General features: G+C 38.8%; 1 protein-coding gene across 4 annotated transcripts in view; it reads left to right on the forward strand.

The window, feature by feature from the left end:
* Positions 1–13,483, forward strand: part of HEATR1 (HEAT repeat containing 1) — a 48,280-nt gene that overhangs the window by 17,555 nt on the left and 17,242 nt on the right. For all 4 annotated transcript variants that reach the window (XM_060035009.1, XM_060035011.1, XM_060035012.1 and 1 more), the window contains 11 exons: positions 722–905; positions 1,056–1,192; positions 1,948–2,140; positions 6,628–6,797; positions 7,414–7,572; positions 8,889–9,131; positions 9,391–9,522; positions 10,636–10,739; positions 10,911–11,054; positions 12,156–12,274; positions 12,370–12,491. In XM_060035009.1, the coding sequence (XP_059890992.1) occupies positions 722–905; positions 1,056–1,192; positions 1,948–2,140; positions 6,628–6,797; positions 7,414–7,572; positions 8,889–9,131; positions 9,391–9,522; positions 10,636–10,739; positions 10,911–11,054; positions 12,156–12,274; positions 12,370–12,491 (1,707 nt within the window). The remainder of the gene's footprint in view (positions 1–721; positions 906–1,055; positions 1,193–1,947; positions 2,141–6,627; positions 6,798–7,413; positions 7,573–8,888; positions 9,132–9,390; positions 9,523–10,635; positions 10,740–10,910; positions 11,055–12,155; positions 12,275–12,369; positions 12,492–13,483) is intronic.

Here is a 13,483-nt window from a genome sequence, read left to right on the forward strand (position 1 = left end):
AAGTGTGGACAAATCGAGTGTTTTATACACACGTAGATAACAGGTGGTTTTATATTTGATGCCCTTTCTGAGAGACCCGAGCATCTTTTCGGCAGTAGCAGCACTTTGAGCCAATGAAATCCCTCACTAGAGTTATTATCTTAAAAGTCTGGCTTTGGGTTATTTTCCTACCAAGTTATTATTCTGCGCTCACCTACATGGAGTCTCGTTTGTTGTTTTCCTGCACCATTTCTCATGCTTCCTTTTGGCGCTTGTAGTGTAACATCTAAACACCTTAACGTTTTGCTTCTTGTTTAGAATCATCTGCAAGTTTGGGGATTTGACCATGTACCTTCTTCAGATAAGCAGGAAAAGTATGAAATGAGAAAAGTCCCTTTAAGGATCTCTTGGAAATCCAGTACCTTATTTTTCTGTTTAGAAACGTGCCTGCCCTTTATTTGACAAGGATAAATTACATGAATAACATTTGTTTTTAGAGATGATGTTTTAAGAAAACATAGATAAAATGAAGCCATGATGAACTTATTTGTGTCTTGTGAATAGTGATGGTTAGATCTCTTTAAAAATCTGATTAAAACTATTATTCCTCTCCCCACCCAAATACACACATAGACAAAATTTTGCATATTACCCAGTCATATAGCCATTGCAGTCCATCTGTATAACCCATGTTCAGAACCCCTTTAAACTTGTGCTATTTTTGCTTCCTTTAACATTTCAGGAGATCCCCTCAGAATGGAATTTTGAGCTGATGATGGACAGAGGGATACCATTGGAGCTGTGGGCACATTATGTAGAACAGCTCAAGACTGCCCGGAGGATTGCTGTGGAGGACTCAGTTTTATTCGTGTTTTCACTGAAAAATTTTATTCATGCACTAAAGGCTCCTAAATCTTTTCCTAAAGGTAGAACAAGCTGTGAATCCTTTCAATGTGATACTATGGAAAACTGAGTTATTGATTCCACAACTTGTTCTTTGTCTTGAATGAGAAGTTCTCAGCGGTGTATTTGCATAAGTTTATGCACCGTTTCTCCTTCTCTTAACGTCCCCGTAGACGATACCTGGTGGAATCCTGAGCAGCTGAAAGAAGACAGCAGAGACTACTTGTGCTTGCTCATTGGGCTCTTCGAGCTGGTTCTCAGTGGTGCTGACACCGTCCATTTTCGGGTTCTGATGAAACTTTTCATGAAGGTACTAGCTCACCTTTTTCAGGCAGACTCTCCCCTTGAAGAAGATGTTGTAGATTCTTTGAGTTATGACAGTTTTTAATGAACATGAAAGTAGACTTTTAGACAGTGACGAGCGTGTGGTGATGGATGCAGACCCTGTAAAGCAGTGCTGATTCGTGACACCTGTCGGTAGGTTGGACGGAGACTGACATTGCTGCCGGCCTCCTCATGCGTTAGGCCTGCTCAGGTGTTTAGTAATCGCAATGGCCAGATATGTTCGGTTGACTACTGTCATTACCAATGAGAAACTGCAGTTCAGAGAGGTGATTTAGGATATGCAGCCGCTCGGTGAAGAGATTTCATCACGGCACCGTGACCTCTGTGCTGCCACGCCCAGTGGTCAGTTCTTTGCTCTTGTCTTACCTGCCCTCTCGACAGCATTTGACACAGTTGACACTGCTCACTCCACCCTCACGGTACTTTCTTAGTGAGGCTTCCCGACATCACTTTTGTCTTGGTTTTCTGCCTGGCAACCTCATGCTTTCCATTGTTGTTAAATGTGTTCAAGTGCAAAATTATAGTGAGTCGTCTGAATTCTTTCACACCCTTCCCAGCCGGTTAAAGTACCAAGCAGAGAATAATTTTAAGTGACTAGACAAAGCAAAACGTTGCGATAAATTGTTTTCTGTAATTGTACACTGGTGGAAAGAGGATTTGGAACCAGCTTATGTGAGTAAAAATTAAATTAAACTTCACTGTGTTTTGTTTTTAATTTAGGTACATCTAGAAGATGTTTTCCAGTTATTCAAGTTCTTTTCTGTTTTATGGACCTATGGTTCTAGCCTTTCAAATCCACTTAACTGCAGGGTGACAACAGTGCTGCAGACTCAAGCTCTTTATGTGGGCTTTGCAATGCTCTCTTCTCAGAAAGCTCAGTGTAAACATCAGCTGGCATCCGCATCTTCTCCAGGTACTACAAGTAGCATCGTTCCGTTCTGTCGTGACCAGATGGCAATTCTTTCTCCACGTGTGGTGTGTGAAGGTCGTAGTTTGGAGAATTTCTTTTTATTTTTTTATTAGTGTGGGTGGATACTCTTTCTGTCTGTGTATGTATGTATTTGTGTGCGTATCTATTTTTGTGTATTTGTAGACTGTTTTTGGTTACTTCTGAGTATTGCTTTTAAGTTCTAAACGTCAGTGGCAAAATCTCACCAAAACAGATAATAAAAATGGCAGGTGGTTAATCATGGGTTTTTAATATCCATCTGTTCATTTTTTGAATAGTAACTGGGCTGTCTAGGGAAGCCAAACCATCATAATACAATTCAGCATTCAACTGATTAATTATTAAATTGGTCTCCATTCAAGCAACCCTCCTGGATTTATCTCTTTTATCAGGTATAAAGTAATTTTCAGGTTGGACGCTCACTAATGAAACACCCAAAAATAAAACTTCTGTTTTTATAAAGTAAATTGTAAATTTTGCAAAAGATGCAGAATTTCACAAAGTTGATAAATATGCTGTTGAGAAGTGGATTGACTTGCAAAGCTATGACAAATGAGAGGATCTGTCAGAATTAGACCCTATAGTGATTGACGATGAGAAAGTTGACGAGGATGATGGAATCATTTAAGTATCAGAGGAATGAGAGTGGCCTGTGGAGAATTTGAACATGCTCTTGATTAAGGTTTTTATTCCCAAATCACTTGTTATAAATTTTCTATGAAAGCAAAGTGGATGATCATACATTTTCCCCAGAACAATTTCCCAATATTTATCTTTTATTAGCTCCTTGAAAGAGCACATAATTACAGTTGTAACCAAAATTTTGTTATATGTGAGATAGATATACAATTTTAAGTTTTACTTACACAATAAAATCCCACGAATGTAATTTTTTCTCCACTACTTACTGAAATATTGCAGTCCCTTTTTAAGGTGGATTTACTTTTAAGAAGGTTTATTCAGGTTTTTCGGATGTGAATTTCCTGGACTTTTTTTTTTTAACATCTTTATTGGACTATAATTGCTTTACAGTGTTGTGTTAGTTTCTGCTGTATAACAAAGTGAATCAGCTATATGTATACATATATCCCCATATCCGCTCCCTCTTGCGTCTCTCTCCCACCCTCCTTATCCCACCTCTCTAGGTGGTCGCAAAGCACCGAGCTGATCTCCCTGTGCTATGCAGCCGCTTCCCACTAGCTATCTATTTTACATTTGGTAGTGTATATATGTCCAGGCTACTCTCTCGCTTCGTCCCAGCTTGCCCTTCCCCCTCCCTGTGTCCTCAAGTCCATTCTCTACGTCTGTGTCTTTATTCCTGTCCTGCCCTTAGGTTCATCAGAACCTTTTCTTTTTGTATTTTAGATTCCATATGTATGTGTTAACATACGGTATTTGTTTTTCTCTTTCTGACTTACTTCACTCTGTATGACAGACTCTGGGTCCATCCACCTCACTACAAATAACTCAATTTTGTTTCTTTTTATGGCAGAGTAATATTCCATTGTATATATGTGCCATATTTTCTTTATCCATTCATCTGTTGATGGACACTTAGGTTGCTTCCATGTCCTGGATATTGTAAATAGTGCTGCAGTGAACATTGTGGTACATGACTCTTTTTGAATTATGGTTTTCTCAGGGTATATGTCCTGGGCATTTTTTAAACTTTTTGAATGAATACATTGTAAGCATCTTTCTATATTAATAAATATAGAATTATATATATTTTTTAAATGTCTGCAGAATATTTTGTGTGGTGATACCATAGTTTATTAAAATAGTTATCTACTGTTAAACTTACGAGTTTTCAAAAAAACGAGTCATAAGTAGTTAGATTTTCTAATTAGGTGTGAAATGTGCTATCCTTTGGCATCAAAGGCAGTGGCTTCTGAGGAATATATGCCTCTTTGTACATAGCATGACCAAAGGACCTAACTTTTCCTCTGGTATTGCTGCAAGACGGGCTCCCTTTTTACCCCTGCTGTCTTGCCTTCTGTCACCTCCCCACTTCCTGAAGTACTTTTGCATTTATGCTGCCTAGATATGTCACAGTTACTCCACTGAAAACAGGAGAGATGCACTCTTCTTCATGGAAGCTCAAGGACCACTAGAGTCCCCCAGGGCCTCAAGTAGAGGGCTGCTTCCTCATTGCACCTGTCCTCAGAGCACTCCACTGTGAATCCACAGTGAGCTTCTAGCCATACCTTTTCCCTTAGGAGTCTAGGAAGTGTTGGCTGGTATTTGTTTTCATATATTTACAAGAAAATATTATGCTGTGCAAAAGAAAAAGGGTTTGCAATATTAATATAATTGTATGAGTTAACTTTTTGTCAGTGGCTTGGGAATCTAACCAGTTGTTTTACTTTCTTTGCAAATATGTATTCCAGCTCAGGCTTGCATAGAGCAAGTCTTTGCTAAATGAATAAGAGTTTAATGTTTGTAAGCTGGAGGCTGCTGTTGGTTTGTTATGCCTTATCAATATAGTAAGTTTATCTACATGTTTAAAAGCAAAACTCAAGTATTCTTTTCAGCTTTTATGTAAAATATGCTATTTCAAATCTGAAAAAAATTGTTGAGAGAATGAAGTCACATAGACTTTTAAGTGGAAGGACATACTTAACAGCTGATTGCTTAAATAATGTAGTTTAACCCACCTTGGGTTCCAGTTACTTACTTGAACATAGTAACCATAGTAGTTAGTACTTTGTTTTTGAATTTGGCTTTTTCTGAAAGCTCTGCCCCACTCTACTGGGAATTGTAGCAAACAGATACCTTGGCCTGATGCTGCCCTTTGTATGAATTCAACTTCTCAGCTGTTCATTTTTGGCTTTACTTTATAAATTAATGTCATGGAGACCAGGAAGGATTTCCAGCTTTCATATGACCTTCTTGGAAGAGTATGAAAGCTTATCACACTCTTCCTTAGCATTCCAGAAGTAGTGTATGTAGAATGGATCATTTCCAGCAAGATAAAAATCACCAAAATTTGCCCCAGTAAATAGTATGGAATAAAGCTTAAATAACTAATTACCATAAAAGGAATTTAGATGTCTCTTTACCCTGGAGACTTTTCTTCAAAAAACCCTGATTCACTTGATTTCTACCAGGTCCTTGAAGCCGGTTATTTCAGTGTTATTGAAGTGGGCAGGGCATAGAACCAAGGAAAACTTCCAGATTCTTTGTCTAAAACCAGCACAACATCCTTACAGATAAAAGGCGATGGCTGTATTTAATAATGATGCAAAAATTCTAAATAAAATACTTGCTGGGTCCAGCAACATTATTTTAGAAAATAAACATTCCCCCAGAGTTCATTCCAAAATACAAAGTTGGTTCAAAACAAGGTATTCTATTATATAACTGGCTAGAGAAAACCCATATAATGATGTCCAAAGATCTGAAAAGGCATGAGATAAAAATCAGTAATTACTCCTAATTAAGTGACAGCAGAGTAGGAGTAACATGATGAAAATACTTCTCAAATCAAAAGCTAGTATTTTTGCCACATAATTGGCGAAACAAAAGCATTCCTGTTAAGTGCATCATTTTTACTGAACATGGTTCTAGAAGTATAGTTGGCAAAAATAGATACGTTTCAGATACTGATGAGATGTATGAAGGACAAAGCTGATATCCCAGATCTGTGGGGTTCTTAGGTTGACTGTTACATAGGACATCTGCTAGCCATTTGCAAACATTAAAGAAGCTTGACTCCAACCTTATTCTTTGGACAAAAATTTCACCTGAACTAAAGATTTCACATTAAAAAACACTTAGTTTTAGTGTTAGAAGAAAATATGGAATACTAGAGGTAGATACTTTTAAAACTCTTTTAGAGTGGGGAGCACCTTTCAAAGCAGCATGTAAAACTAGAAGAAAAATTCTTCTATAAAGCTATAAAATTTCGCATCAAAAAGAAAGTGAAAACAAACATCTATTCAGGACAAAATATCTGCAAAGTGTCATGCACAGATGGGTTATTTCCTCTGCACTCTTGTGCAAGGATGTATGTACACGGTGTTTGTTGCAGCAGTTTTAATGCCAAAAGACTAGAAACAATCTAAACTTTTACCAGTAAGGTAAAATCCAGTAACCAGTAAAGTAAAATACAATGGAGCATTTGTATACGGTTTTAAAAGGATACTTAACGTAGATATGTATGTACTTACATGGAAAACCTTTCCAGTATACATTGAGATGTGATAGCAGTTGGTGCCCAACAGGATATGTATGCTGTGGTCTCATTTGTGTGTTTTCAAAAGAATATAACAGAAAATGTCTAACACTTCTCTAGCATAGAAAACAAACAATTAAACAGTGACTGGTCTTCAGAGAGGGAGCTGGAGTTGAGAGGAAAACTTGCATCATGCACCCTTTGGTACTATTGAAGTTTTACACTGGTTCAGTGTTTTGAATCGTTACTTAAATTTTTTTCCCTTTGGTTTTAGTGGTGACATCTCTACTCGTTAATCTGGGAAGCCCCATAAAAGAAGTACGTAGGGCTGCCATTCATTGTCTCCAGGCCCTCAGCGGAGTGGCATCCCAGTTTCATCTGATCATAGATCATGTGGTTCCTAAAGCAGAGGAGATCACCTCAGATGCCACCTATGTTGCTCAGGTAAACTCAGTAGCAAAGAAGATTGAGAGTGTGTATGCCCGTGTGGACACATGAACCTTTTTCTCCTTTCTTGACATTCTGCTTTGCAGGGATTTTTTTTTTTTTTTTTTTTTTTTTTTGCGGTACGCGGGCCTCTTACTGTTGTGGCCTCTCCCGTTGCGGAGCACAGACTCCGGATGCGCAGGCTCAGCTCAGCGGCCATGGCTCACAGGCCCAGCCGCTCCGCGGCATGTGGGATCTTCCTGGACCGGGGCACGAACCCGTGTCCCCTGCATCGGCAGGTGGACTCTCAACCACTGCGCCACCAGGGAAGCCCTGCAGGGATTTTTATTGACTAAGTCATTGAATTTAGAAATTGATATGTCAATGTCTGCACGTCTTTCTTCCCCCATTTAAAAAAGATAGCAATGCCATGTTTCATTTCTGCTATCTTTTTACTGGCTAAGAGGCCAGTGTTTAGCTTTTGATAGTAAGCTACCTGATGGGTAGTGATACCCTTTCCTATTAAGGCTATTGAAAATCATGAGCAGTGTCGCATCATTTGGGAAAGAATCTTCCATAAGTAGTACATGTAACTTTTTTTTTTCCAATCCGGTTTTCTTTTTTTGTATACTAGGATTTGGCTACTTTATTTGAGGAACTACAGAGAGAAAAGAAGCTGAAATCTCATCAGAAGTTGTCTGAAACTTTGAAAAACCTACTTTATTGTGTATATAGTTGCCCATCTTATATTGCAAAAGATTTGATGAAAGTACTTCAGGACGTCAGCAGTGAGGTATGTGCAGTTTAAGTGGGCTGTCCAATCCATGTGATGTTACTAAAGATTATTGTAACTGCTCACATGTGCGTAAGACTTTGTGAGAGTTGCATGTATACACTCAGATGTGAACATTTTATTAATTTGGGAGGGGGAAGAGTTGAGGTGGAGAAAAGAGATACAGGATACAAAAAGCAAGTATTAGTGAGTTTCTTTCCATTTTAAAATTGTGTGTTATCCCTGTCTCATCACTGATGTGATTTTAAATGAATTTTACAGTTACACAGGGAAAAACACTGGCGATGCACTGCTGAAAAACTGTCAGTTTTTGTTTGTTCTTCAGGTGAAAATCCTCCACAAAATAATATATTTGAACATAAATGTCTGTGCACATTTCAAAATCATTTACTCATTTTTAAAATGTATGTGGCTGTACATTTTTCTGTGGGGAGAATCCAAAGCTTTCATTATGTTGTCAAGGAAGCCTGTGATTCAAAAGAAAGAGGTTGTGAATCACATGTTTGTGTGGTGGTTTGTGCTGGTACAGAAAAACTGCTTCTCATCCTTGTGTTCCAAAAACGCCCATGGACCTTACCGTTCTTGGACTCACTGCAACCTGAACTAAAAGAGGAATCAAATGGAGTAAAAGCCATTTGATTATATTGTCTTGTTGTAAGCAAACAGATGGCCTTTATCAGCCTGGTATAAACAAGGAATTGACAGTCTTGGTCTGTAAAAAACCAAGTAGTAAATATTTTAGGCTCTGTGGGCCATACAGAATGTGTTGCAGCCACTTAGCTCTGCCATTGTATTGCGAAAGCAGCCTCAGACAGTATGTAAACAAATGAGCATGCCTGTGTTTCAGTAAACAAAATTGACAAAAACAGATGGTCCTCTGGACTTGGCCTGCAAGCCGTAATTTGCTAACTCCTGGTTGAGTTATTAAAGACTTCAGATACATAATTTGAATTAATATTAATTACACAGCATTGGAAATGTAGTGTAGAAAAACTACAATTTATTTTTGTAGTCCAAAACTTGAGTTTGTATTTCCTATTTTCAGAAAGTGTTAGGATGCTCACAGATTATTTTTCCTGTCATCTCTAAAGGGTTTGGAGCTTTTGACTGTTACAGACTGAACTGTCAGAGGGGACCTGGGTGCCTTAGTTGGATTAATAGCTATCCCTGTGTCTTAAGAGGTCATTATTTTATTGGTTTTTTTTCTCCAGGCTAAGCTTCCAGTCTTGCAGCATATCTTCGGATGTCTTTGTACAGCTAGCAAAGACTTGTATCCATATAGATAACTATTTACTAATAAATTTTCCAAACTTTAGATGGTACTTTCTCAGCTGTTGCCTGTGATTGAACAACTGTTAGAAAAGATCCAGAAGGAGCCCACAGTTGTCCTGAAAGATGAGGTCATTGCTCTGCATCTCATTCTGGGAAAATATAATGAATATTCAGCTTCCCTTTTACATAAGGACCCGAAGAGTCTAGATATATTTATAAAAGCTGTGCACACAACAAAGGAACTTTGCACAGGAATGCCAACCATTCAGATTACAGCCCTCGAAAAGGTCAGTGATTTCTGTCAGAAACTAAAACATGTTCAGGGTTTCAAAGATCTGTAATGTCTTACTTCAAGAAAATAGACTGGGCATATCTTAAAGGAATATGATATATTTGACCCATTTTGCAAAACTGAATGATGTACATGAGTCATTTAAACTGAGAAAATGGAGACCAGTTTCACATTGTAAAAGAGAATGATAGAAAGATCATGTTTGGAATTGAAGTTTGTTCATTTATCTCAATTGCCCTTTTTTCTGCCTCTAGATTACGAAGCCATTTTTTGCAGCTATTTCGGATGAAAGGGTTCAGCAGAAGCTTTTGTGCACATTGTTTGATTTATTGGTGAACTGTAAAAACTCACATTGTGCTCAGACTGTTAGCAGTGTTTTTAAAGGGGTAAGTTGCAAACTTCCTGCCATTTGTTTATTGATGTTTACTCTCTTCCAAGTAATACCATGTTTAAGTTTCCTCCATTTTATAATGCTTTTAGGAAGTCAGATGTTCCCATTAACCAGAATCATGGAAAAGGAAGTCATAGAGAAAGTGCAAAATCAATGTTATAAGTCTTCATCATTATTTTATTATTATTATTTTTTGCGGTACGGGGGCCTGTCACTGTTGTGGCCTTTCCCGTTGCGGAGCACGGGCTCCGGACGCGCAGGCTCAGCGGCCATGGCTCACGGGCCCAGCTGCTCCGCGGCATGTGGGATCTTCCCGGACCGGGGCACGAACCCGTGTCCCCAGCATCGGCAGGCGGACTCTCAACTGCGCCACCAGGGAAGCCCCATCATTATTTTTATTGTATGAAATAATTATAGTTTTGAACACGTAGGGTGTATGTTAGTTTGGATCTTACTCATATTAGGGAGGATCTCCCTCTTATGCAAGAACAGGAATGAATGGTGGCTTCATGTTCAGCTGGGTCGTGGATTATTCTGCTTGATTTAAATAGCTGTTTAATGACATATAGAATGGAATTGAGAATCTGCTCATTGGTTTATATGTATATTGAAACCTAGCTGTAGATCAGAATAACCACCTAGTTACTTAGTGTTTTGTTTTGTTGTGCTTTTTTAGGAAAATACTTTCACAAAAATAGATAATAGTGTGGTAAAGTCTTAGTATCCAGATTCTGCAGTTTTCAGAATTTTAACATAATTACTTAGATTTCTAAGATGAGTTAAGTGGAACAAATTAAGGCACAGAGCAGTGTACATAATATGCTCCTCTGTGAGTGTGTGTGTGTGTGTGTGTCTGTCTGTCTGTCTGTTTGTCTGTCTGTCTGTCTGTGTTTAATCGTTATAGAGCTGTTGGTATATGGAAAATTTCCCAAACAATACATAAGAAATTGTCAGTGATATTTGCCTTTGGGCATTGGACTGGGCTGTAGGGTTGTAGGGGGACAAAGTGGACAGAAACATGTTCATTGTATCTGTTTGAATAAACGTAAACTGCTCTAATTTTAACCCATGGAATCCTGTCATCACCCATTCTTCCTTCATATTCCAGATTTCCGTTAATGCTGAACAAGTCAGAATAGAACTGGAGCCACCAGATAAAACTAAGTCCTTAGGCACAATTCAGCAAACAAGGAGGCAGAAAATGCAGCAGAAGTAAGAGTCATGAATGCAGTGAGAACACTGTTGTCCCCTAGGCCTTGGATGTTTTGGAACCATTGTGATTTTTTGATACCCATCAATTGGGCATAATCGGATACAGTCATTTTTACTTATTAGCGTTGATAATGTTTACTCTTCTAACTTTTTGTCTTGTCTGTTTCCCAGAAAATCACAAGATCTAGAATCTGTTCAGGAAGTTGGCGGTTCTTACTGGCAAAGAGCAACCCTCATCCTAGAATTACTGCAGCACAAAAAGAAACTCAAAAGTCCTCAGATATTGATACCGACTCTTTTTAACCTGCTGTCAAGGTAATGACACTTGCCTTTGATCTGTGAGAGAATGAGATTCTAATTCTTGCCCATCTTATTTTATTTAACATTCTCTTTTCACATTCACTTCTTGCTTAGCTAGTCTGTAAAATAGAGCAAGTTGAATACTATAGTTGAAAGATTTAAAGAATGATTATAGGAACCCGTTGCCAGGGCCCGAAACTAACCTTCATCCTGTATCACGTAATAAATGAGCGCTTTCTCCGGCCTACTTTCCTTCCTCACTTTCAACACCATGTCCCCGGGGGCATCATTACTTGTATTTAAGGATATAGTGTGACACCCGCTGTATTTTTTAGGTGTGCGTTATTAGATAGCTATAGTGTATGCGTTGCATCGTGGATGTGTGCTCTCGTCCAAAAAGAAAGTAATTCCCAAGGTTGTCCTCTAAGGAGATTTAAAATAGGTTGATGGAAGGTGTGATAGAGAGGAGAGGTAATGTGACATAAGCGCCTGCCTGCACTAGGAGAATCAGAGTTAGAAATCTTACATCATGTTTATAGACTTGCTGTTTTTTGGGTTTTTTAATAAGTTTATTTATTTATTTTTGGCTGCGTTTGGTCTTTGTTGCTGCTCGCAGGCTTTCTGTAGATGTGTCTAGCAGGGGCTCTAGGCACGTGAGCTTCAGTAGTTGTAGCATACGGGCTCAGTAGCTGTGGCTTGTGGGCTTTAGAGCGCAGGCTCTAGACTTGATTTTGTTCTGTTTTTTTTTTGCGGTCTGCGGGCCTCTCACTGTTGTGGCCTCTCCCGTTGCAGAGCACAGGCTCTGGACGCGTAGGCTCAGCGGCCATGGCTCAAGGGCCTAGCTGCTCCACGGCATGTGGGATCTTCCCGGATCGGGGCACGAACCCGTGTCCCCTGCATCGGCAGGCGGACTCTCAACCACTGCGCCACCAGGGAAGCCCTAGACTTGATGTTTAAATAATGTTAATATTTTATTAACATTAAATGTTTAATGTTAATGTTTTATTTTAAATTAAATGTTTATTTAATATATGTTCTGGACAGTGGTCATTAATGCAGCACTGAAATTGTACAACTCTTTCATTTCCCATCATTTCTCCTCTGGGCATCCTGAAGGTGTTTAGAGCCTTTGCCACCGGAGCAGGGAAGTATGGAATACACCAAACAGTTAATTCTAAGTTGTTTGCTTAACATCTGCCAAAAACTCTCTCCAGATGGCGGCAAAATACCAAAAGGTGTGTAATTTGTTGGAAGGAAAGGGGGGAAGGATTATCTACTCTGAGTATGAATGTACCTACCACTTAGAGATTTTTTATTTCTCGCCCTGTAGATGTTCTCGATGAGGAGAAGTTCAACGTGGAATTGATAGTTCAGTGCATCCGCGTTTCCGAGATGCCTCAGACCCATCACCATGCCCTTTTACTTTTGGGTACTGTTGCTGGAATATTTCCTGTAAGTGTTAATGATTTAAGACTTAAGCAGATATTTTTTTCCGTGGAAATGCGTAGGCCTGCACTGTTCTGAATTCAGTGGACATTCTGGATCTTACAGCGCTGATGGGACTCTTGGCCCTGCTTCTTTAATAGCTGAGACCGTAAGCTGGTTGATCTTGCTAAGCTTTGGTTCCCCTTTTTGTGAAGTGGAGAATAATAGTAACCTTCTTCGTAGGATTGTTGTGAGAACGGGATTGGATAATTTATTGTTAGCACTTAGCACGGTGCTAGGTGCAATGTAGCTGTCCAATAAGTGGTGGTATTAGTGTTATTTGGAAAAAATCCTGTGAATCCTCAGGTAATCCTCACACAGCTTTCAACCAGTGACTTAAAATTAATTTGATTATAAAGTACCTCAGTTAAAGAAATTGTGTTCCTTATAGAAATACGTCATTTAAAAAATTTTGAAGAGATTGAAAATATTTTCATGTAGGGGATTTAGGTCAGATGTACTTAACCTGGAGTTGGTTCTCCATGACCTTTAGCGGGTCTCTCAATCTACTAAAATCATATACAAGATTTAATGTGTATGGGTTTTCTTTGCCCTTGGTGTAGAGTCAGTAGATCTCAAAGGGGTAGATATTCCAGAAAAAATTAAGAATCATTGCTATTTTTCTTTTGTTTTCATTGAAATATAGTTCGTATGCCATATGAATCTATAGTTAAATGCCGCCCATTTAAAGTATACGATTCAGTGGTTTTACTTCATTCACAGAATTGTACACTCATCACCATTATGTACTTCCTAAACGTTTTCATCAACCCCAGAAAGAAACGCCGTATGCATTAGCATTCACTGCCTGTTTCCTTTACCACCAGCAACCCTGATCTACCTTCCCTATCCTAGACGTTTCCTGTAATGGAATCTTATAATACGTGGCCATTTTTGTGTCTGTTTTGCACTTCATGTAACGTTTCCAAGGTTCATCCGTTTTGAAGCTTGAATCAGTA

Source organism: Delphinus delphis, chromosome 16, assembly GCF_949987515.2.
Source record: "Delphinus delphis chromosome 16, mDelDel1.2, whole genome shotgun sequence".
NCBI classification, from domain to species: Eukaryota; Metazoa; Chordata; class Mammalia; order Artiodactyla; family Delphinidae; genus Delphinus; species Delphinus delphis.